The 23,421-nt window shown below is 43.0% G+C and overlaps 1 protein-coding gene across 1 annotated transcript; it reads right to left on the bottom strand.

The window, feature by feature from the left end:
• Nucleotides 1-2,191: 2,191 nt before the first annotated feature.
• rce1a (Ras converting CAAX endopeptidase 1a) lies at nt 2,192-23,187 on the bottom strand. The gene is made up of 8 exons (XM_079373417.1): nt 22,924-23,187; nt 21,080-21,182; nt 11,429-11,512; nt 11,273-11,351; nt 11,004-11,171; nt 8,843-8,914; nt 8,707-8,769; nt 2,192-4,013 (listed from the first exon to the last, which is right to left on the bottom strand). The coding sequence occupies exons 1-8, from the start codon at nt 23,037-23,039 to the stop codon at nt 3,784-3,786; spliced, it is 915 nt and encodes a 304-aa protein (XP_079229543.1). The 5' UTR covers nt 23,040-23,187; the 3' UTR covers nt 2,192-3,783.
• Between the last annotated feature and the right edge of the window lie 234 nt (nt 23,188-23,421).

Below are 23,421 nucleotides of genomic sequence, written 5' to 3' on the forward strand. Positions count from 1 at the left end.
CTAAAGGTGGACTTCAGTCGTCCCTGAACTGTGTTTCTGCTCTGTGGATTCAGCTTCCTTGTGGGAGGGTGTCGAGTGAAGCTGTGCTCTGTGTTTATGTGCTCAGCTCCTCTTGAGATCACTGGAATTGCACATTTTGGTTGTGACCTGCAGAAGATTATAATTTAGAAACAGTCCTGATGAGTTCTGCAGAGGACGTCCTGTCAGGAGGAGGATCGACCCAGAGCATAGGACCCAGCTCCACATACCAACACTCAATGATTCAATGATCATGAATGTCAAGAAACTGACTTCCAGCTGAGAGGGGAGGGGTCAAAGGTCACATCACACTTTATAAAGCACTTCACCATGTAGTTCCAGGAGCTGCTCAAGAGATGCTAGCTCTGCCAAGGCTTGCTGAAACCTCAGATGACCCTTATGGTCTCTGTGATAAAGTGAAAGAAATGTTAAACTGTTCAGTCTCTTATCTGCTTCTGTCGGCCAGAGTTAGGGGACATGTTCCTTGAGCCGCGACGTTAGGTTTCTTAATTCTGGTTTTAGAGGAGATAAATCAGATCCACATTGTTTCCCTGTGTTTATCTGTTCCCTCTGACAGCTCCTCACCACGAGCCCCGAGGAGGGAAGGGGGGGTCTGATTCAAGCAAGCCGGAATGCCTTCAGCATATTTTCCTCCTGCTGAGAGGAGTCATGGCTCTAAAAACATAAATAAGGTTGTATGAGCACTGAGGAGCCTTCTGCTCTTCTTTAATGAAAAAAGTGGCCTGAAAGAACACTCTGTTTTAACCTCCGATCTGTGAACTGCTAAACATGTTCTCCATGTTCCTTTAGAGCCTTCACAAGAGATTGTTAAGTATGTTCTTGGTGTGTTTAGTATGTTCTTAGAGTTTAGTGTGTTCTTAGTGTGTTTAGTATGTTCTTAGTGTGTTTAGTATGTTCTTAGAGTTTAGTGTGTTCTTAGTGTGTTTAGTATGTTCTTGGTGTGTTTAGTATGTTCCTGGTGTGTTTAGTATGTTCTTGGTGTGTTTAGTATGTTCTTAGTGTTTAGTGTGTTCTTAGTGTGTTTAGTATGTTCTTGGTGTGTTTAGTGTGTTCTTAGTGTGTTTAGTATGTTCTTGGTGTGTTTAGTATGTTCCTGGTGTGTTTAGTATGTTCTTAGAGTTTAGAATGTTCTTGGTGTGTTTAGTATGTTCTTAGTGTGTTTAGTATGTTCTTAGAAGGATTGGTATGTTTTTAGTGTGTTTAGTATGTTCTTAGAGTTTAGAATGTTCTTGGTGTGTTTAGTATGTTCTTAGTGTGTTTAGTATGTTCTTAGAGTTTAGAATGTTCTTGGTGTGTTTAGTATGTTCTTAGTGTGTTTAGTATGTTCTTAGAAGGATTGGTATGTTTTTAGTGTGTTTAGTATGTTCTTAGAGTTTAGAATGTTCTTGGTGTGTTTAGTATGTTCTTAGTGTGTTTAGTATGTTCTTAGAAGGATTGGTATGTTTTTAGTGTGTTTAGTATGTTCTTAGAGTTTAGAATGTTCTTGGTGTGTTTAGTATGTTCTTAGAGTTTAGAATGTTCTTGGTGTGTTTAGTATGTTCTTAGAAGGATTGGTATGTTTTCGTGTGTTTAGTATGTTCTTAGAAGGATTGGTATGTTTTAGTGTGTTTAGTATGTTCTTAGAGTTTAGAATGTTCTTGGTGTGTTTAGTATATTCTTAGAGTTTAGAATGTTCTTGGTGCGTTTAGTATGTTCTTAGAAGGATTGGTATGTTTTCGTGTGTTTAGTATGTTCTTAGTGTGTTTAGTATGTTCTTAGAAGGATTGGTATGTTTTCGTGTGTTTAGTATGTTCTTAGAGTTTAGAATGTTCTTGGTGTGTTTAGTATGTTCTTAGAAGGATTGGTATGTTTTCGTGTGTTTAGTATGTTCTTAGAAGGATTGGTATGTTTTAGTGTGTTTAGTATGTTCTTAGAAGGATTGGTATGTTTTAGTGCGTTTAGAATGTTCTTAAGAGTTTAGTATGTTTTAATATGTTTAGTATGTTCTTAAAGGATTTAGTATGGTCTTAGAGTGTTTATGATATTCTCACGCTTCTCTCTTATTGTGATGCATCTGGACTTTAAACATTGTGCTGTTTGTAAAAAGTTGGGCAACTTTAGCTAGCGGCTGTTAGCATCCCGATGTTGAAACAGAACGAGGCAGAGACAATCAGACTGTAGAAACGCTCATACTTTATTGACAGACATCAGAGACAGTGAAAGATTGTCCTTAAAAAACACGTTCGTCCTCCATCATGTGACTCAGTGAAATGCTCACTTGTACCTGAGATCCAAAATATAGCTGATTAAAAATATACGTCACATTCCTGTGTATGAAATGTTGGAAACTCAGGCAGCAGGTGGGTAGAAACACACACACTGCATCTTTATCAGCAGACTTCGTCTTCAGGGAAAAATAATTATGTTTGTGAATGTTCTCGTATACTTTGTTACGTGTCCCTGTGTGCAGCTTTTTCTCACAAGAATATTCCTCTTTTTATCACAATAAAAAATATGTTTTCTTGGTCAAGGAGGGTTTCCACAGAGGAGATATGACACCCCCTGCTGGCAGCTTCAGGTTACACTCACATAAAAGTCACATCACACACTGGTTCCTATTTCCTGTGCACACAAAGACACATTTGTTTATTGCTAAAGGTGAAAGCAGCATCGTCGTGGTCTTCATAGTTTGACTTTTCAAAAGTCCTTTCTGTAAGAGCAGCTCAGACTGGTCAGAATAAAGGACAGGTGAGCTGTGGATCCGTGTCATGGAGAAGTGCTGGTCTTGTTGTTCAGGTGTGGTGCTGCTTTGATGCGTGTCTATTAAGGACATGAAACCAGAGAAGAACTCTGTTTCTGATCCCTTTAACTTCACTGTATTAAACCAAGTCAGGTTAATATATATTTTCTTTCATTGAACTTCAAGCAGCATGATGCTAATAGACATTGTGTTAGCATCAAGCTCACTAGCTAAGATGTCTCTCTCAGTACACCGAAAAGATGCCTCTGATCTCATATAACGTTAATCTGGATTACAGCTGAACATCCAGCACTGAACCATCACCTGAAAAGACTTTTAAGACTAACACTAAGCATTAGCATTATGCTAACACTTTAGCATACCTGTGTATTCAGGTGTTTCTTAATAAATACACATCAAACATGCAGAGGGAACTTAAATAAACAACAAATTGTCGAAATGAACACTGATTGATAGTAGCGGAGTCATAAAATCATGGTCTTCGTTACTGACATGTCTGTACCGGACGACGAGTCATCAGGTAACAAACTTGAATGACTCGAAACAGATTGTTTTTAAAGCTCTCCTTTAATCTCAGATGAAATTCACTGATCTGAGATCTGCGGACTGTTTCAACGGATAACTTGATTTGTTTCTTTGAACTGAGAACGTCAAAAACACCAACATAGAGAAAATAAAATGAATTCATAACAAACTGACAGGTTTCTTCACAAGAACGCTGTCATGACGCCAGGCCATCTGACGTTATTGACACGAAGCCCCACCCCTTTCTGTGTCACAGCAACAGCTGATCAACATGTTGGATACGCCCTGATCATCATGGAAACAGACCATCTGGTTACCATGGCTGTCAGAGCCCAAAGGGCGAACCTGAACTGTAGCTCCACCTCCTCTTCATCAGGTCACATACCTGAACTATAACTCTGCCTCCTCTTCATCAGGTCCCACCTGAAGTGTAGCTCCGCCTCCTCTTTATCACAGGAAGGAGATGTGGAGGAAGCCAATCACGAGAGGCAGAGGGCACTTGGTGAGGTGGTAAGTGTGCAAATAGGTGTGGGGACACCGTAGTAGGCGGGGTCAGTGAAGGGGAAGAGGAAGAAGAGGAAGAGGAGGACGCCAAGCAGGTAGCAGGAGAGGACTAAGACACGGTAAGGATGATCAAATGCAGCGCTGATGGCAGGAAAGCCCATGTAGTTACAGAACGAGTGACAGAGAACCGGACCCACCAGGTGACCTAGAACAAAAGGGAACCATTAACGCATGTTAACCACGAACAAACAAACCATTAACACACGGGAACCATTAACGCCCAAGAACCATTAACACAGAGGAACCATTAACACCCAGGAACCATTAACACAGAGGAACCGTTAACACACAGGAACCGTTAACACACAGGAACCGTTAACACGGGAACCGTTAACACAGAGGAACCATTAACGCCCAGGAACCATTAACACAGAGGAACCATTAACACCCGGGAACCGTTAACACACAGGAACTGTTAACACAGGGAAACCGTTAACACACGGGAACCATTAACACAGAGGAACCATTAACACTCGGGAACCATTAACACTCGAGAACCATTAACACAGAGGAACCATTAACGCCCAGGAACCATTAACACAGAGGAACCATTAACACCCGGGAACCGTTAACACACAGGAACTGTTAACACACGGGAACCATTAACACAGAGGAACCATTAACACTCGGGAACCATTAACACAGAGGAACCATTAACACTCGGGAACCATTAACACTCGGGAACCATTAACACTCGGGAACCATTAACACAGAGGAACCATTAACACTCGGGAACCATTAACACAGAGGAACCATTAACACTCGGGAACCATTAACACTCGGGAACCATTAACACAGAGGAACTGTTAACATAGGGAAACCGTTAACACAGAGGAACCATTAACACCCGGGAACCGTTAACACACAGGAACTGTTAACACAGGGAAACCGTTAACACACGGGAACCATTAACACAGAGGAACCATTAACACTCAGGAACCATTAACACTCGGGAACCATTAACACTCGGGAACCATTAACACAGAGGAACCATTAACACTCAGGAACCATTAACACTCGGGAACCATTAACACAGGGGAACCATTAACACACGGGAACCATTAACACAGAGGAACCATTAACACTCAGGAACCATTAACACTCGGGAACCATTAACACTCGGGAACCATTAACACAGAGGAACCATTAACACTCGGGAACCATTAACACAGGGAAACCATTAACACCCAGGAACCATTAACACAGGGGAACCATTAACACAGGGGAACCATTAACACAGGGGAACCATTAACCCACGGGAACCATTAACACAGAGGAACCGTTAACACCCAGGAACCATTAACACAGAGGAACCATTGACACAGGGAAACCATTAACACCCAGGAACCATTAACACAGGGGAACCATTAACACAGGGGAACCATTAACCCACGGGAACCATTAACACAGAGGAACCGTTAACACCCAGGAACCATTAACGCCCAGGAACCATTAACACAGAGGAACCGTTAACACAGGGAAACCATTAACACAGATGAACCATTAACACAGGGGAACCATTAACACAGGGGAACCATTAATGCACAGAAACCGTTAACACACGGGAACCATTAACGCCCAGGAACCATTAACACATGAGAACCATTAACACATCTGAACCATTAACTCAGACGAACCATTAACACAGGGGAACCATTAACACAGATGAACCATTAACACAGGGGAACCATTAACACATCTGAACCATTAACTCAGAGGAACCATTAACACAGGGGAACCATTAACACAGGGAAACCATTAACACAGATGAACCATTAACACAGGGGAACCATTAATGCACAGAAACCGTTAACACAGAGGAACCATTAACACAGAGGAACCATTAAAAGAGACGGGAACCATTAAAACAGGGGAACCATTAAAACAGGGGAACCATTAAAACAGGGGAACCATTAACACACGGAAACCATTAAAACACTGTAATCATTTACACTCAAGAACCATTAACACAGAGGAACCATTAACACACAGTTTTGTTATTCAATCATCAGGCTAGAAGGAGACAGACACACATGTTATTAACCAATCATCAGGCTAGAAGGAGACAGACACACATGTTATTAACCAATCATCAGGCTAGAAGGAGACAGACACACATGTTATTAACCAATCATCAGGCTAGAAGGAGACAGACACACATGTTATTAACCAATCATCAGGCTAGAAGGAGACAGACACACATGTTATTAACCAATCATCAGGATAGAAGGAGACAGACACACATGTTATTAACCAATCATCAGGATAGAAGGAGACAGACACACATGTTATTAACCAATCATCAGGCTAGAAGGAGACAGACACACATGTTATTAACCAATCAGTAGGCCTGAGGTCTATACTACGTGGAGAGTCCAACATATCAGGGTCTCTCTGGGTGATCTGGTTTAACAAACTCTGACATCAGAGATGGTGATTATCAGTCCTACGATGCCGGTTATCAACCTGATCCATCAACCCGGGTTACCAAAGGGGTAACCAGGGTTCTAAAGCTTTGAATGGACTGGCCCCACAGGACATCAAGGACCTCGTCCAAATGTATACACTGGCACGCGACTTGAGGTCCGAGGGCCAGCTCCAGCTCAGGGTGCCTAGGGCGAGACTTAAAACCAGGGGGGACAGGGCTTTCTCTGTGGTTGGCCCCCGACTCTGGAACGCCCCCCCCCCCTCCACGTCCCCCACGCTGGAGTGTTTTAAGTCTCGTCTTAAGACCCATTTTTATTCCCTGGCTTTTTAACTTTGCGTGAGTTTTGTGGTCCTCTGTGTCTTTTATTGATTTTATTGTTTTATTTATGGAATCGTCTTGGAAATGTTTGTTCCATTGTTTTTATTATTATATTTGCAGCACTTTGTCGACACTTCTTTGTTGTTTAAATGTGCTATATAAATAAAGTGGATTGGATTACCAAGAGCGCGTTCACGTAAAAGGGGCGGAGTTAGTGTCATTTAACCTATCACAGTCATCACCGTGTCTGCCGTCAGCAGATCATCATATCTACAAACTATATTAGTGATATAAATGAGACAAACAGGCTGCAGAGAGACACAGCTGCAGGAAGGACAAAACAAAGTAAACAGAGGTCAAAGGTCAGCTTGTATTTGTCCCGTGGTTAGTTCACCTTAGAACTGACTCTAAGAACTGGTCTCTGAACTCAATGTGCTGCTGTGACTCTTTAAAGTGGTTAAACTGCAGCTCATCACAAACAGAGCAGGACACATTCAACATGAAGAAGAAAACATTCATTATTTTACATCTTTCACTGAAATGTTCCGGAGCTTTCTTCAGTCTCTGTTGAAGGATATCAGTGAAACATCATCAACAACTAAACACACTATAATGTCAAATCATGATGGACACATCAAGTGTCCTCCCCCCTCTCCATCAGCTCCAGGAAGAGACACATCAAGTGTCCTCCCCCCTCTCCATCAGCTCCAGGAAGAGACACATGAAGTGTCCCCCCCCCTCTCTATCAGCTCCAGGAAGAGACACATCAAGTGTCCTCCCCCCTCTCCATCAGCTCCAGGAAGAGACACATCAAGTGTCCTCCCCCCTCTCCATCAGCTCCAGGAAGAGACACATGAAGTGTCCTCCCCCCTCTCCATCAGCTCCAGGAAGAGACACATCAAGTGTCCTCCCCCCCTCTCCATCAGCTCCAGGAAGAGACACATGAAGTGTCCTCCCCCCCTCTCCATCAGCTCCAGGAAGAGACACATGAAGTGTCCTCCCCCCTCTCCATCAGCTCCAGGAAGAGACGCATGAAGTGTCCTCCCCCCTCTCCATCAGCTCCAGGAAGAGACACATGAAGTGTCCTCCCCCCTCTCCATCAGCTCCAGGAAGAGACACATGAAGTGTCCTCCCCCCCTCTCCATCAGCTCCAGGAAGAGACACATGAAGTGTCCCCCCCCTCTCCATCAGCTCCAGGAAGAGACACATCAAGTGTCCTCCCCCCTCTCCATCAGCTCCAGGAAGAGACACATCAAGTGTCCCCCCCCCCTCTCCATCAGCTCCAGGAAGAGACACATGAAGTGTCCTCCCCCCCTCTCCATCAGCTCCAGGAAGAGACACATGAAGTGTCCTCCCCCCCTCTCCATCAGCTCCAGGAAGAGACACATGAAGTGTCCTCCCCCCTCTCCATCAGCTCCAGGAGCTCCACCATCTAAACATCTGATTGGTCAGTGGGCGGAGCTTTAACCTGCTCCGGAGCAGGTCAGGTGTTCAGCATCAGTTACCGTGGTGACGTACCCAGGTAAAAAGTCATCGACCCTCGTAGGACTGAAAACCCAGAGTGAACCCTGAAGGGACCCCGCTAAGCTCAAATCCTGCTTCACAGTATAGACCTCAGGAGGGGACAGACACACGCTCCAATCAGACACACAGGTGTTGTTATTAACCAATCAGACACACAGGTGTTGTTATTAACCAATCAGACACACAGGTGTTGTTATTAACCAATCAGACACACAGGTGTTGTTATTAACCAATCAGACACACAGGTGTTGTTATTAACCAATCAGACACACAGGTGTTGTTATTAACCAATCAGACACACAGGTGTTGTTATTAACCAATCAGACACACAGGTGTTGTTATTAACCAATCAGACACACAGGTGTTGTTATTAACCAATCAGACACACAGGTGTTGTTATTAACCAATCAGACACACAGGTGTTGTTATTAACCAATCAGACACACAGGTGTTGTTATTAACCAATCAGACACACAGGTGTTGTTATTAACCAATCAGTAGGCTAGGTGGGGACCAACACACAGGAAGTTGTATATTTCCATTCCAGGTGCAGTTGAGAGATATTCACCTGTCCTGATGAAGATGAAGGCTGTGAACGCTCCAAAGACAGCGGTATAGGAGAACTGGAACACTGAAGAACAAAAGAACAGGATCAGCTGATGAAATAATCAACAAATATGTCAACAAGCATCACTTGAGTTCACCTGCAGACAGGAAGATCCCCAACAGAGTCCCCTGTCGGAACCTGAGCAGCTCGATGACATGATGGAAGTGAGCTGAAACAGAGAGACGCAATCAGATATCACCAATCAATCAATCAATCAGACATCAATGATCATCAACAGTCAATAATTAATCAATCGGACATTAATGATCTCGTCTTAATTCATTCTATGTTTTCCTCGCTCTGATGGTCTGCAGGAAATCTATTTATTTCATGTGACTTATTTCAAGCACATGAGTGGTTGTTCACATCTCAGGTGAAGCACCAACACAGGTGAAGCACCAACACAGGCGAAGCACCAACACACAGGTGAAGCACCAACACACAGGTGAAGCACCAACACACAGGTGAAGCACCAACACACAGGTGAAGCACCAACACACAGGTGAAGCACCAACACACAGGTGAAGCACCAACACAGGTGAAGCACCACACAGGTGAAGCACCAACACAGGTGAAGCACCACACAGGTGAAGCACCAACACAGGTGAAGCACCACACAGGTGAAGCACCACACAGGTGAAGCACCACACAGGTGAAGCACCAACACAGGTGAAGCACCAACACACAGGTGAAGCACCAACACAGGCGAAGCACCAACACAGGTGAAGCACCACACAGGTGAAGCACCACACAGGTGAAGCACCAACACACAGGTGAAGCACCAACACACAGGTGAAGCACCAACACAGGTGAAGCACCACACAGGTGAAGCACCACACAGGTGAAGCACCAACACACAGGTGAAGCACCAACACACAGGTGAAGCACCAACACACAGGTGAAGCACCAACACACAGGTGAAGCACCAACACAGGTGAAGCACCAACACAGGTGAAGCACCAACACACAGGTGAAGCACCACACAGGTGAAGCACCAACACACAGGTGAAGCACCACACAGGTGAAGCACCAACACAGGTGAAGCACCAACACAGGTGAAGCACCAACACAGGTGAAGCACCAACACACAGGTGAAGCACCAACACACAGGTGAAGCACCAACACAGGTGAAGCACCACGCAGGTGAAGCACCAACACACAGGTGAAGCACCAACACACAGGTGAAGCACCAACACAGGTGAAGCACCAACACACAGGTGAAGCACCAACACAGGTGAAGCACCAACACACAGGTGAAGAACCACACAGGTGAAGCACCATCACACAGGTGAAGCACCAACACACAGGTGAAGCACCATCACACAGGTGAAGCACCAACACACAGGTGAAGCACCAACACACAGGTGAAGAACCACACAGGTGAAGCACCAACACACAGGTGAAGCACCAACACACAGGTGAAGCACCAACACACAGGTGAAGCACCAACACAGGTGAAGCACCAACACAGGTGAAGCACCAACACACAGGTGAAGCACCAACACACAGGTGAAGCACCAACACGCAGGTGAAGCACCAACACGCAGGTGAAGCACCAACACACAGGTGAAGCACCAACACAGGTGAAGCACCAACACACAGGTGAAGCACCAACACAAGGGTGAAGCACCAACACAGGTGAAGCACCAACACAGGTGAAGCACCAACACACAGGTGAAGCACCAACACACAGGTGAAGCACCAACACACAGGTGAAGCACCAACACGCAGGTGAAGCACCAACACACAGGTGAAGCACCAACACACAGGTGAAGCACCAACACACAGGTGAAGCACCACACAGGTGAAGCACCAACACAGGCGAAGCACCAACACACAGGTGAAGCACCAACACACAGGTGAAGCACCAACACACAGGTGAAGCACCAACACACAGGTGAAGCACCAACACAGGTGAAGCACCAACACACAGGTGAAGCACCAACACACAGGTGAAGCACCATCACACAGGTGAAGCACCAACACACAGGTGAAGCACCAACACACAGGTGAAGAACCAACACACAGGTGAAGCACCAACACAGGTGAAGCACCAACACACAGGTGAAGCACCACACAGGTGTCAGGAGAACATGTCAGGTGTCAGGAGAACATGTCAGGTGTCAGGAGAACATGTCAGGTGTCAGGAGAACATGTCAGGTGTCAGGAGAACATGTCAGGTGTCAGGAGAACATGTCAGGTGTCAGGAGAACATGTCAGGTGTCAGGAGAACATGTCAGGTAACCTGAATAACTCACCGACTCCGAAGAAGAGAGGGCAGGTGAAGATGGCAGTGGAGAGTCCGGCACAGGGAACCAACATGGGAAGCATACAGGCCCTGAAGACCAGTTCCTCTGTGAGAGGGGCCACCACCTGGTTCCTCAACCAGCGCATGTCACTGACACACAAGCTCCAGAACCATGGGTCTACACAGAACATAGAACATCAAGATTAACACACAGACAGAACACCAGGTAATTCCCTGATGATGCATCATGCAGAGGAAGTTGACTAAATGTTCCCTGACCCAGCGCAACTCTGATCCCATCCAGGAAGGTCCAGGGACAGTCCATGGCAAGCTGCACGAGGGGGCCCAGAAACAGAACCTGGAACAAAGAACGAAAAATGGAGCAGTTCTAACTCTGAGTAGATCCTCATCATAATCATCAAGTTGTTCTCTTACCATGGTGAGCAGCAGAGGGAGGAGGATGGCAGGAAGGAGACCTTCAAATCGAATCCCCATGAGAGCCAGGAACGACGGGCCAGTCTGAGACACACACACACACACACACACACACACACACACACACACACACACACACACACACACACACACACACACACACACACACACACACACACACACACACACACACACACACACACTTAAATTAATTTAATTTGTAATTCACTGTCCAATGGTCATGCCTGTGTGTGTGTGTGTGTGTGTGTGTGTGTGTGTGTGTGTGTGTGTGTGTGTGTGTGTGTGTGTGTGTGTGTGTGTGTGTGTGTGTGTGTGTGTGTGTGTGTGTTTAGCCCCTTTTGGACCGGGGGAACGATCCCCCAGAACTCTGGTGGAACTTCCTGGTTCCAGCAGGTCTAGCAGGGTAGAGATGGAGTCCTGGGGTATAAGACCCTGCGAGGAGATCTGGACTTTGTGAAGGTCCAGAGAGCATGAAGCCCCTGCAGAGCTGAAGGTGTCTGATTGGTCAGTCACAACAGGGTGTTAGATCAGCTGTTGTTTTGTTTGTTTTGTTACATTTATAAAAATGTAGAAAAGGCATTATTATAGTGTGAGGAAGAACAAGTGAACATCGATGGAAATCATTAAAAATGTTTGTGTAAATAAATGAGTGACTTGGGGTGCTGGTGACGTAGCGGTTAATGCGAGCGTCCTCATGTATGGAGGCTATAGGGTGCATCCCAAGTCCCTTATTTGCAGTCTCCTCGGTCCTCGGTCCTCGGCCGAACAGGAAGTAGTTCCAAAGCCGCCATGTTGAGGATCGTCCCAAAGCTCTTATAGCGAACGGAGGAGAGAGGATGGAGGAGAGAGGAGGCTGATCCGAGGAGCGATGACCGAGGAGACACGACAGACACGCCCCCTTCTCGTATATCACTCACTGATTGGACGCTGCACAGGATCAGACTTCAGTTTAATAGGGGAGAAAAGAGGGAGATTAAAAAGAGGCTAAACGGAGCGTGGGACATTTAAACAGATGATGAACATCAGTGAGTTTGTAAAGAGTCGCTCTGTGATGAGCTGCCATTAAAAAGAGTCTGACATGAAGATTAACAACCAAATATGAAGCTCTACAACTTCTATCAATACATCCTTCATCTTCATCATCCCTCACACTGTTTGAATGTCTGATGAGGATGATGAAGGTCTGATCCCTCACACTGTTTGAATGTCTGATGATGATGATGATGAAGGTCTGATCCCTCACACTGTTTGAATGTCTGATGATGATGATGATGAAGGTCTGATCCCTCACACTGTCTGAATGTCTGATGATGATGATGAAGGTCTGATCCCTCAGACTGTTTGAATGTCTGATGATGATGATGATGATGAAGGTCTGATCCCTCACACTGTCTGAATGTCTGATGATGATGATGATGATGAAGGTCTGATCCCTCACACTGTCTGAATGTCTGATGATGATGATGAAGGTCTGATCCCTCACACTGTTTGAATGTCTGATGATGATGATGATGATGAAGGTCTGATCCCTCAGACTGTTTGAATGTCTGATGATGATGATGAAGGTCTGATCCCTCAGACTGTTTGAATGTCTGATGATGATGATGATGATGATGAAGGTCTGATCCCTCACACTGTTTGAATGTCTGATGATGATGATGATGATGATGAAGGTCTGATCCCTCACACTGTTTGAATGTCTGATGATGATGATGATGATGATGATGAAGGTCTGATCCCTCACACTGTTTGAATGTCTGATGATGATGATGATGATGAAGGTCTGATCCCTCACACTGTTTGAATGTCTGATGATGATGATGAAGGTCTGATCCCTCACACTGTTTGAATGTCTGATGATGATGATGAAGGTCTGATCCCTCACACTGTTTGAATGTCTGATGATGATGATGATGATGATGATGATGATGATGAAGGTCTGATCCCTCAGACTGTTTGAATGTCTGATGATGATGATGAAGGTCTGATCCCTCACACTGTTTGAATGTCTGATGATGATGATGATGATGATGAAGGTCTGATCCCTCACACTGTTTGAATGTCTGATGATGATGATGATGATGATGAAGGTCTGATCCCTCACACTGTTTGAATGTCTGATGATGATGATGATGAAGGTCTGATCCCTCACACTGTTTGAATGTCTGATGATGATGATGATGATGAAGGTCTGATCCCTCACACTGTTTGAATGTCTGATGATGATGATGAAGGTCTGATCCCTCACACTGTCTGAATGTCTGATGATGATGATGAAGGTCTGATCCCTCAGACTGTTTGAATGTCTGATGATGATGATGATGATGAAGGTCTGATCCCTCACACTGTTTGAATGTCTGATGATGATGATGATGATGATGAAGGTCTGATCCCTCACACTGTTTGAATGTCTGATGATGATGATGAAGGTCTGATCCCTCAGACTGTTTGAATGTCTGATGATGATGATGATGATGATGAAGGTCTGATCCCTCACACTGTTTGAATGTCTGATGATGATGATGAAGGTCTGATCCCTCAGACTGTTTGAATGTCTGATGATGATGATGATGATGAAGGTCTGATCCCTCACACTGTCTGAATGTCTGATGATGATGAAGGTCTGATCCCTCACACTGTTTGAATGTCTGATGATGATGATGAAGGTCTGATCCCTCACACTGTTTGAATGTCTGATGATGATGATGAAGGTCTGATCCCTCACACTGTTTGAATGTCTGATGATGATGATGAAGGTCTGATCCCTCACACTGTTTGAATGTCTGATGATGATGATGAAGGTCTGATCCCTCACACTGTTTGAATGTCTGATGATGATGATGATGAAGGTCTGATCCCTCACACTGTTTGAATGTCTGATGATGATGATGATGATGAAGGTCTGATCCCTCACACTGTTTGAATGTCTGATGATGATGATGATGATGATGATGATGATGAAGGTCTGATCCCTCAGACTGTTTGAATGTCTGATGATGATGATGAAGGTCTGATCCCTCACACTGTTTGAATGTCTGATGATGATGATGATGATGATGATGATGATGAAGGTCTGATCCCTCAGACTGTTTGAATGTCTGATGATGATGATGAAGGTCTGATCCCTCACACTGTTTGAATGTCTGATGATGATGAAGGTCTGATCCCTCACACTGTTTGAATGTCTGATGATGATGATGATGATGAAGGTCTGATCCCTCACACTGTCTGAATGTCTGATGATGATGATGATGATGAAGGTCTGATCCCTCACACTGTTTGAATGTCTGATGATGATGATGAAGGTCTGATCCCTCACACTGTTTGAATGTCTGATGATGATGATGAAGGTCTGATCCCTCAGACTGTTTGAATGTCTGATGATGATGATGATGAAGGTCTGATCCCTCACACTGTTTGAATGTCTGATGATGATGATGATGATGAAGGTCTGATCCCTCACACTGTTTGAATGTCTGATGATGATGATGATGATGAAGGTCTGATCCCTCACACTGTTTGAATGTCTGATGATGATGATGATGATGATGAAGGTCTGATCCCTCAGACTGTTTGAATGTCTGATGATGATGATGATGAAGGTCTGATCCCTCACACTGTTTGAATGTCTGATGATGATGATGAAGGTCTGATCCCTCACACTGTTTGAATGTCTGATGATGATGATGAAGGTCTGATCCCTCACACTGTTTGAATGTCTGATGATGATGATGATGATGAAGGTCTGATCCCTCACACTGTTTGAATGTCTGATGATGATGATGATGATGATGAAGGTCTGATCCCTCACACTGTTTGAATGTCTGATGATGATGATGATGATGATGAAGGTCTGATCACTCACACTGTTTGAATGTCTGATGATGATGATGATGATGATGAAGGTCTGATCCCTCAGACTGTTTGAATGTCTGATGATGATGATGATGATGATGAAGGTCTGATCCCTCACACTGTTTGAATGTCTGATGATGATGATGATGATGAAGGTCTGATCCCTCACACTGTTTGAATGTCTGATGATGATGATGAAGGTCTGATCCCTCACACTGTCTGAATGTCTGATGATGATGATGATGATGAAGGTCTGATCCCTCACACTGTTTGAATGTCTGATGATGATGATGATGAAGGTCTGATCCCTCACACTGTCTGAATGTCTGATGATGATGATGATGAAGGTCTGATCCCTCAGACTGTTTGAATGTCTGATGATGATGATGATGATGAAGGTCTGATCCCTCACACTGTTTGAATGTCTGATGATGATGATGAAGGTCTGATCCCTCACACTGTTTGAATGTCTGATGATGATGATGAAGGTCTGATCCCTCACACTGTTTGAATGTCTGATGATGATGATGAAGGTCTGATCCCTCACACTGTTTGAATGTCTGATGATGATGATGATGATGATGAAGGTCTGATCCCTCACACTGTTTGAATGTCTGATGAGGATGATGAAGGTCTGATCCCTCACACTGTTTGAATGTCTGATGATGATGATGATGATGAAGGTCTGATCCCTCACACTGTCTGAATGTCTGATGATGATGATGAAGGTCTGATCCCTCACACTGTTTGAATGTCTGATGATGATGATGATGATGATGAAGGTCTGATCCCTCACACTGTTTGAATGTCTGATGATGATGATGATGATGAAGGTCTGATCCCTCACACTGTTTGAATGTCTGATGATGATGATGATGACAGTTTGATGAAGAGGAGTCCGTTTTATATTCTCACTTATTGATCTTCACAAAGTTTCATCATTTAGATTCTAATCAATCATTTTCAGTATCCTGACACATAAATATCTGTGTTTATAAAATACAGAGTTGGTTGTCTAAATACAGGCTAGGTTCAGTCCAAACTGATTAATAATAATCAATAATTATAGACAATTCAAAATGAAATCTTTGAGTCAGTAGAAACTGTCCTTTAGGTTTGAAACAGACTGCAGGTTGTTCTTCAGGTGTTTGTTATCAAGAAGCACTGTAACTGTGTTTGATTAGAAATAATACAGTGTGTGTGTTTGATTAGAAATAATACAGTGTGTTTGATTAGTAATAATACAGTGTGTGTGTTTGATTAGTAATAATACAGTGTGTGTGTTTGATTAGTAATAATACAGTGTGTGTGTTTGATTAGTAATAATACAGTGTGTGTGTTTGATTAGTAATAATACAGTGTGTGTGTGTGTGTTTGATTAGAAATAATACAGTGTGTGTGTTTGATTAGAAATAATACAGTGTGTGTGTGTTTGATTAGAAATAATACAGTGTGTGTGTGTTTGATTAGAAATAATACAGTGTGTGTTTGATTAGAAATAATACAGTGTGTGTGTGTTTGATTAGAAATAATACAGTGTGTGTGTGTTTGATTAGAAATAATACAGTGTGTGTTTGATTAGAAATAATACAGTGTGTTTGATTAGAAATAATACAGTGTGTTTGATTAGAAATAATACAGTGTGTGTGTGATTAGAAATAATACAGTGTGTTTGTTTGATTAGAAATAATACAGTGTGTGTTTGATTAGAAATAATACAGTGTGTGTGTGATTAGAAATAATACAGTGTGTGTGTTTGATTAGTAATAATACAGTGTGTGTGTGTTTGATTAGAAATAATACAGTGTGTGTGTTTGATTAGTAATAATACAGTGTGTGTGTGTGTGTGTGTTTGATTAGAAATAATACAGTGTGTGTGTTTGATTAGAAATAATACAGTGTGTGTGTTTGATTAGAAATAATAGTGTGTGTGTGATTGATTAGAAATAATACAGTGTGTGTTTGATTAGAAATAATACAGTGTGTGTGTGTGATTATAAATAATACAGTGTGTGTGTGTGTGTTTGATTATAATAATACAGTGTGTGTGTGCGTGTGTGTGTTTGATTATAAATAATACAGTGTGTGTGTGTGTTTGATTAGAAATAATACAGTGTGTGTGTTTGGTTAGAAATAATACAGTGTGTGTGTGTTTGATTATAATAATACAGTGTGTGTGTGTGTGTGTGTTTGATTAGAAATAATACAGTGTGTGTGTGTTTGATTATAATAATACAGTGTGTGTGTGTTTGATTATGATAATACAGTGTGTGTGTGTGTTTGATTAGAAATAATACAGTGTGTGTGTGTTTGATTAGAAATAATACAGTGTGTGTGTGTTTGATTATAATAATACAGTGTGTGTGTTTGATTAGAAATAATACAGTGTGTGTGTGTTTGATTATAATAATACAGTGTGTGTGTGTTTGATTATGATAATACAGTGTGTGTGTGTGTTTGATTATAATAATACAGTGTGTGTGTTTGATTAGAAATAATACAGTGTGTGTGTTTGATTATAATAATACAGTGTGTGTGTGTTTGATTATGATAATACAGTGTGTGTGTGTTTGATTATGATAATACAGTGTGTGTGTGTGTTTGATTAGAAATAATACAGTGTGTGTGTTTGATTAGAAATAATACAGTGTGTGTGTGTTTGATTATAATAATACAGTGTGTGTGTTTGATTAGAAATAATACAGTGTGTGTGTGTTTGATTATAATAATACAGTGTGTGTGTTTGATTATGATAATACAGTGTGTGTGTGTGTTTGATTAGAAATAATACAGTGTGTGTGTGTTTGATTAGAAATAATACAGTGTGTGTGTGTTTGATTATAATAATACAGTGTGTGTGTGTTTGATTATAATAATACAGTGTGTGTGTTTGATTATAATAACACAGTGTGTGTGTTTGATTATAATAATACAGTGTGTGTGTGTTTGATTAGTAATAATACAGTGTGTGTGTTTGATTATAATAATACAGTGTGTGTGCTTGATTATAATAACACAGTGTGTGTGTTTGATTATAATAATACAGTGTGTGTGTTTGATTATAATAATACAGTGTGTGTGTTTGATTATAATAATACAGTGTGTGTGTTTGATTATAATATTACAGTGTGTGTGTGTGTGTGTTTGATTAGTAATAATACAGTGTGTGTGTTTGATTATAATAATACAGTGTGTGTGTGTGTTTGATTAGAAATAATACAGTGTGTGTGTTTGATTAGAAATAATACAGTGTGTGTTTGATTAGAAATAATACAGTGTGTGTTTGATTAGAAATAATACAGTGTGCGTGTTTGATTAGAAATAATAGTGTGTGTGTGTTTGATTAGAAATAATACAGTGTGTGTTTGATTAGAAATAATACAGTGTGTGTTTGATTAGAAATAATACAGTGTGTGTTTGATTACAAATGATACAGTGTGTGTGTTTGATTAGAAATAATACAGTGTGTGTGTTTGATTAGAAATAATAGTGTGTGTGTTTGATTAGAAATAATAGTGTGTGTGTTTGATTAGAAATAATACAGTGTGTGTGTTTGATTAGAAATAATACAGTGTGTGTGATTGATTAGAAATGATACAGTGTGTGTGTTTGATTAGAAATAATACAGTGTGTGTTTGATTAGTAATAATACAGTGTGTGTGTTTGATTAGAAATAATAGTGTGTGTGTTTGATTAGAAATAATAGTGTGTGTGTGTTTGATTAGAAATAATACAGTGTGTGTGATTGATTAGAAATGATACAGTGTGTGTGTTTGATTAGAAATAATACAGTGTGTGTGTGATTGATTAGAAATAATACAGTGTGTGTGTTTGATTAGAAATAATAGTGTGTGTGTGATTGATTAGAAATAATACAGTGCGTGTGATTGATTAGAAATAATACAGTGTGTGTGTGATTGATTAGAAATAATACAGTGTGTGTGTGATTGATTAGAGATAATACAGTGTGTGTGTGTGTGTGTGTGTGTGTGTGTGTGTGTGTGGACATAAACAGCTGTTCGGCTGATTGACAGCTGAACGTGATCAGCTGATGTGGCGTCATGTGACGCTGTCGAGGAAACGACGTCTCATGTGTCTTAAAGCTGATTTCCTCGGTCCTCTCTCCTCGGCTTCGTTTCCTCCGTGCATCTCTGGTGGGCGGGGCTTAGACGCAAGTGGAGGAGACAACTCGGAGGACACTCGGTGGAAATAAGGGACTTGGGATCCAGCCATAGTCCTAAACACAGGCAGCCCGGGTTCGAGTCCAGCCTGTGGCCTCCTTCCCTGATTTCTGACTCTGTCCCCGTCACTACCAACAATAAAGCTTTACAATAATATATCAAAATGAGTGACTTCTTTATTCTCCATTACAAAAAGATCTGCTCTCTCGTAATTGGTCAACTTTTCTGCTTTGTACTCGGATATGCCCCGCCCCTTTTACCATTTAGTGAACGCTACAGTCAGTCTGAGGGAAGCTTGTGTTTGGATCAGTGACATCATGGTAAAAAGACCACATCCAACATATCACTAAGGCCCTGACCCTGACCACCAGCACCTGGATCTGAAACATCACCTGTGGACTTTACTGGACTAACTGGAACAGGTCCTCAGGCCTTTTGAACAGGCCTATGTTACCAGCTCTGTTCTACCTCCACAGAGAGTCTGCTGTGAACTCAACCCAGATCTCTGCAGAACAGCTGACGGACTCTGACGGACTCCAGGCGAAGTGTGAGTCTGCCTTCAGAGACCATCCATCTTTGCTGCTGTCCTTGACCCCCCTAACCCTAACCCTCAGATGATGCTCTGGAGGTACAAGTGAGAATTGGCAGGGATGAACCAGGAGCACTCAGGTCCCCCTGTGTGCTGGACACTTTGCTAGGCTCAGATACCTCAGGGACCACCAGGACAGTGGGGACAGGGAGACAGTCAGGAATTAGTTCATTTAGTATGTTGGTAAACTGGATTTCAAGGAATACTTTCACACCTCTGTGACATCACAGACCCTCTGCTGGACCCCCTATAGTTCAACCCTCCACTCCATCCTGAAGCATCTGGACTCAGCAGAAACCTACATCAGGATACCGTTTGTGGATTTCAGCTCTGCTTTTAACACAATAATCCGGCCCTGGTGCAGGACCAGCTCTCTCAGCTGAACATGCCTGATCCTCCTGCAGGTGGATCACAGACTTCCTGTCTGACAGGAGGCAGCAGGTCTGGGACCGCAGGACCATCAGCACTGACTCCCCTCAAGACTGCGTCCTCCTCTCCTCCCTGCACACTAACAGCTCCAAGCACTAGTCTGCCAAGCTCCTCACTGGACTCATCTCTGGGGGGGCGGAGTCTGTCTACAGGTGGGAGGCTGACCATCCAGAGACCATCCAGAGACCTGGTGCAGCAAAAACTGCCTGAGGCCCCCACCTGTACACCTCCAGGACCCTGAGGCCCCCACCTGTACACCTCCAGGACCCTGATGCCCCCACCTGTACACCTCCAGGACCCTAAAGCCCCCACCTGTACACCTCCAGGACCCTGAGGCCCCCACCTGTACACCTCCAGGACCCTAAGGCCCCCACCTGTACACCTCCAGGACCCTAAGGCCCCCACCTGTACACCTCCAGGACCGTAAGGCCCCCACCTGTACACCTCCAGGACCCTAAGGCCCCCACCTGTACACCTCCAGGACCCTAAGGCCCCCACCTGTACACCTCCAGGACCCCGAGGCCCCCACCTGTGTGTGTGTGTGTGTGTGTGTGTGTGTGTGTGTGTGAGACTCACTGTGATCCCTGTGAGCTCTCTCCACGTCCACACAAACACAGGAGAAAGTGCAGACACGATCAGGACGCTGGTGAAACGTCTTTTTATCACAGTCGGATGATCCCTGAAAACAGCAAGAAAGGCCAATGAACAAAGGGGCGGAGTTAACTTCATATAACCTTACAGAATCATCAGATGGTCATAAACAAAGGGGCGGAGTTAACTTCATATAACCTTACAGAATCATCAGATGGTCATAAACAAAGGGGCGGAGTTAACTTCATATAACCTTACAGAATCATCAGATGGTCATAAACAAAGGGGCGGAGTTAACTTCATATAACCTTACAGAATCATCAGATGGTCATAAACAAAGGGGCGGAGTTAACTTCATATAACCTTACAGAATCATCAGATGGTCATAAACAAAGGGGCGGAGTTAACTTCATATAACCTTACAGAATCATCAGATGGTCATAAACAAAGGGGCGGAGTTAACTTCATATAACCTTACAGAATCATCAGATGGTCATGAACAAAGGGGCGGAGTTAACTTCATATAACCTTACAGAATCATCAGATGGTCATGAACAAAGGGGCGGAGTTAACTTCATATAACCTTACAGAATCATCAGATGGTCATAAACAAAGGGGCGGAGTTAACTTCATATAACCTTACAGAATCATCAGATGGTCATAAACAAAGGGGCGGAGTTAACTTCATATAACCTTACAGAATCATCAGATGGTCATGAACAAAGGGGCGGAGTTAACTTAATATAACCTTACAGAATCATCAGATGGTCATAAACAAAGGGGCGGAGTTAACTTCATATAACCTTACAGAATCATCAGATGGTCATAAACAAAGGGGCGGAGTTAACTTCATATAACCTTACAGAATCATTAGATGGTCATGAACAAAGGGGCGGAGTTAACTTCATATAACCTTACAGAATCATCAGATGGTCATAAACAAAGGGGCGGAGTTAACTTCATATAAGCTTACAGAATCATCAGATGGTCATAAACAAAGGGGCGGAGTTAACTTCATATAACCTTACAGAATCATCAGATGGTCATAAACAAAGGGGCGGAGTTAACTTCATATAACCTTACAGAATCATCAGATGGTCATGAACAAAGGGGCGGAGTTAACTTCATATAAGCTTACAGAATCATTAGATGGTCATGAACAAAGGGGCGGAGTTAACTTCATATAAGCTTACAGAATCATCAGATGGTCATAAACAAAGGGGCGGAGTTAACTTCATATAAGCTTACAGAATCATCAGATGGTCATAAACAAAGGGGCGGAGTTAACTTCATATAACCTTACAGAATCATCAGATGGTCATGAACAAAGGGGCGGAGTTAACTTCATATAAGCTTACAGAATCATTAGATGGTCATGAACAAAGGGGCGGAGTTAACTTCATATAAGCTTACAGAATCATCAGATGGTCATAAACAAAGGGGCGGAGTTAACTTCATATAAGCTTACAGAATCATCAGATGGTCATGAACAAAGGGGCGGAGTTAACTTCATATAACCTTACGGAATCATCAGATGGTCATGAACAAAGGGGCGGAGTTAACTTCATATAAGCTTACAGAATCATCAGATGGTCATGAACAAAGGGGCGGAGTTAACTTCATAACATGAAGAAAACAAACCAAAGCGACCTGGCTGCAGGAACAAGAAACGTTTGTTTACGTCACAGATTTTGAGTAGGAAATAGCGTACGCCAGTTTCAGGCCCCAGTTTATCAGCCGAACCGGATCACACAGAGACCCCGGTATTGAGACCAGACAGGCGAGTCCTCCATACCTACAGACCCCAGGATCAGGTGTGTGTGTGTTACCTGGGCAGGTGACTCCTCCACACGTACAGACTCCCCACGTATGCGCACGCGAGCAGCAGACAGGTGAGCACGGACACGCGGCACACTTTCTGCTCTTCGTCCTCCTCCTGCGTCATGACGTCGTCCAGGTAAGACTCAGACTAACATTAGGGAGCAGCGGGACCAGGTGCGACCATCAGACCCCCACAACCACACACAGCTAACGGCGCTAGCTGCAGAGCTAAACAATGCGTCGCACGGGAAACACGTCATCACAAGTGCGCGCCTCTTTCCTTCTTCTACGGTGATTTGTAAACAGCGCCACATGGTGGAGAAAATGTGAACTTGAAGTCACGGTTCCAAAAAGAGAAGCGAGCGTGTGAGAAGTCCTCATGTTGACAGCTTTTTATACTTTTTAATGAACAACAAACACAATAATAAAACAACAACAACAACAATATTTAAATCAACAAACAATAATTATATGTAAAACAACTACAACAATATTTGTATTTAAAA

Source organism: Symphodus melops, assembly GCF_947650265.1.
Source record: "Symphodus melops genome assembly, contig: SUPER_20_unloc_8, whole genome shotgun sequence".
In the NCBI taxonomy this organism is placed as follows: domain Eukaryota; kingdom Metazoa; phylum Chordata; class Actinopteri; order Labriformes; family Labridae; genus Symphodus; species Symphodus melops.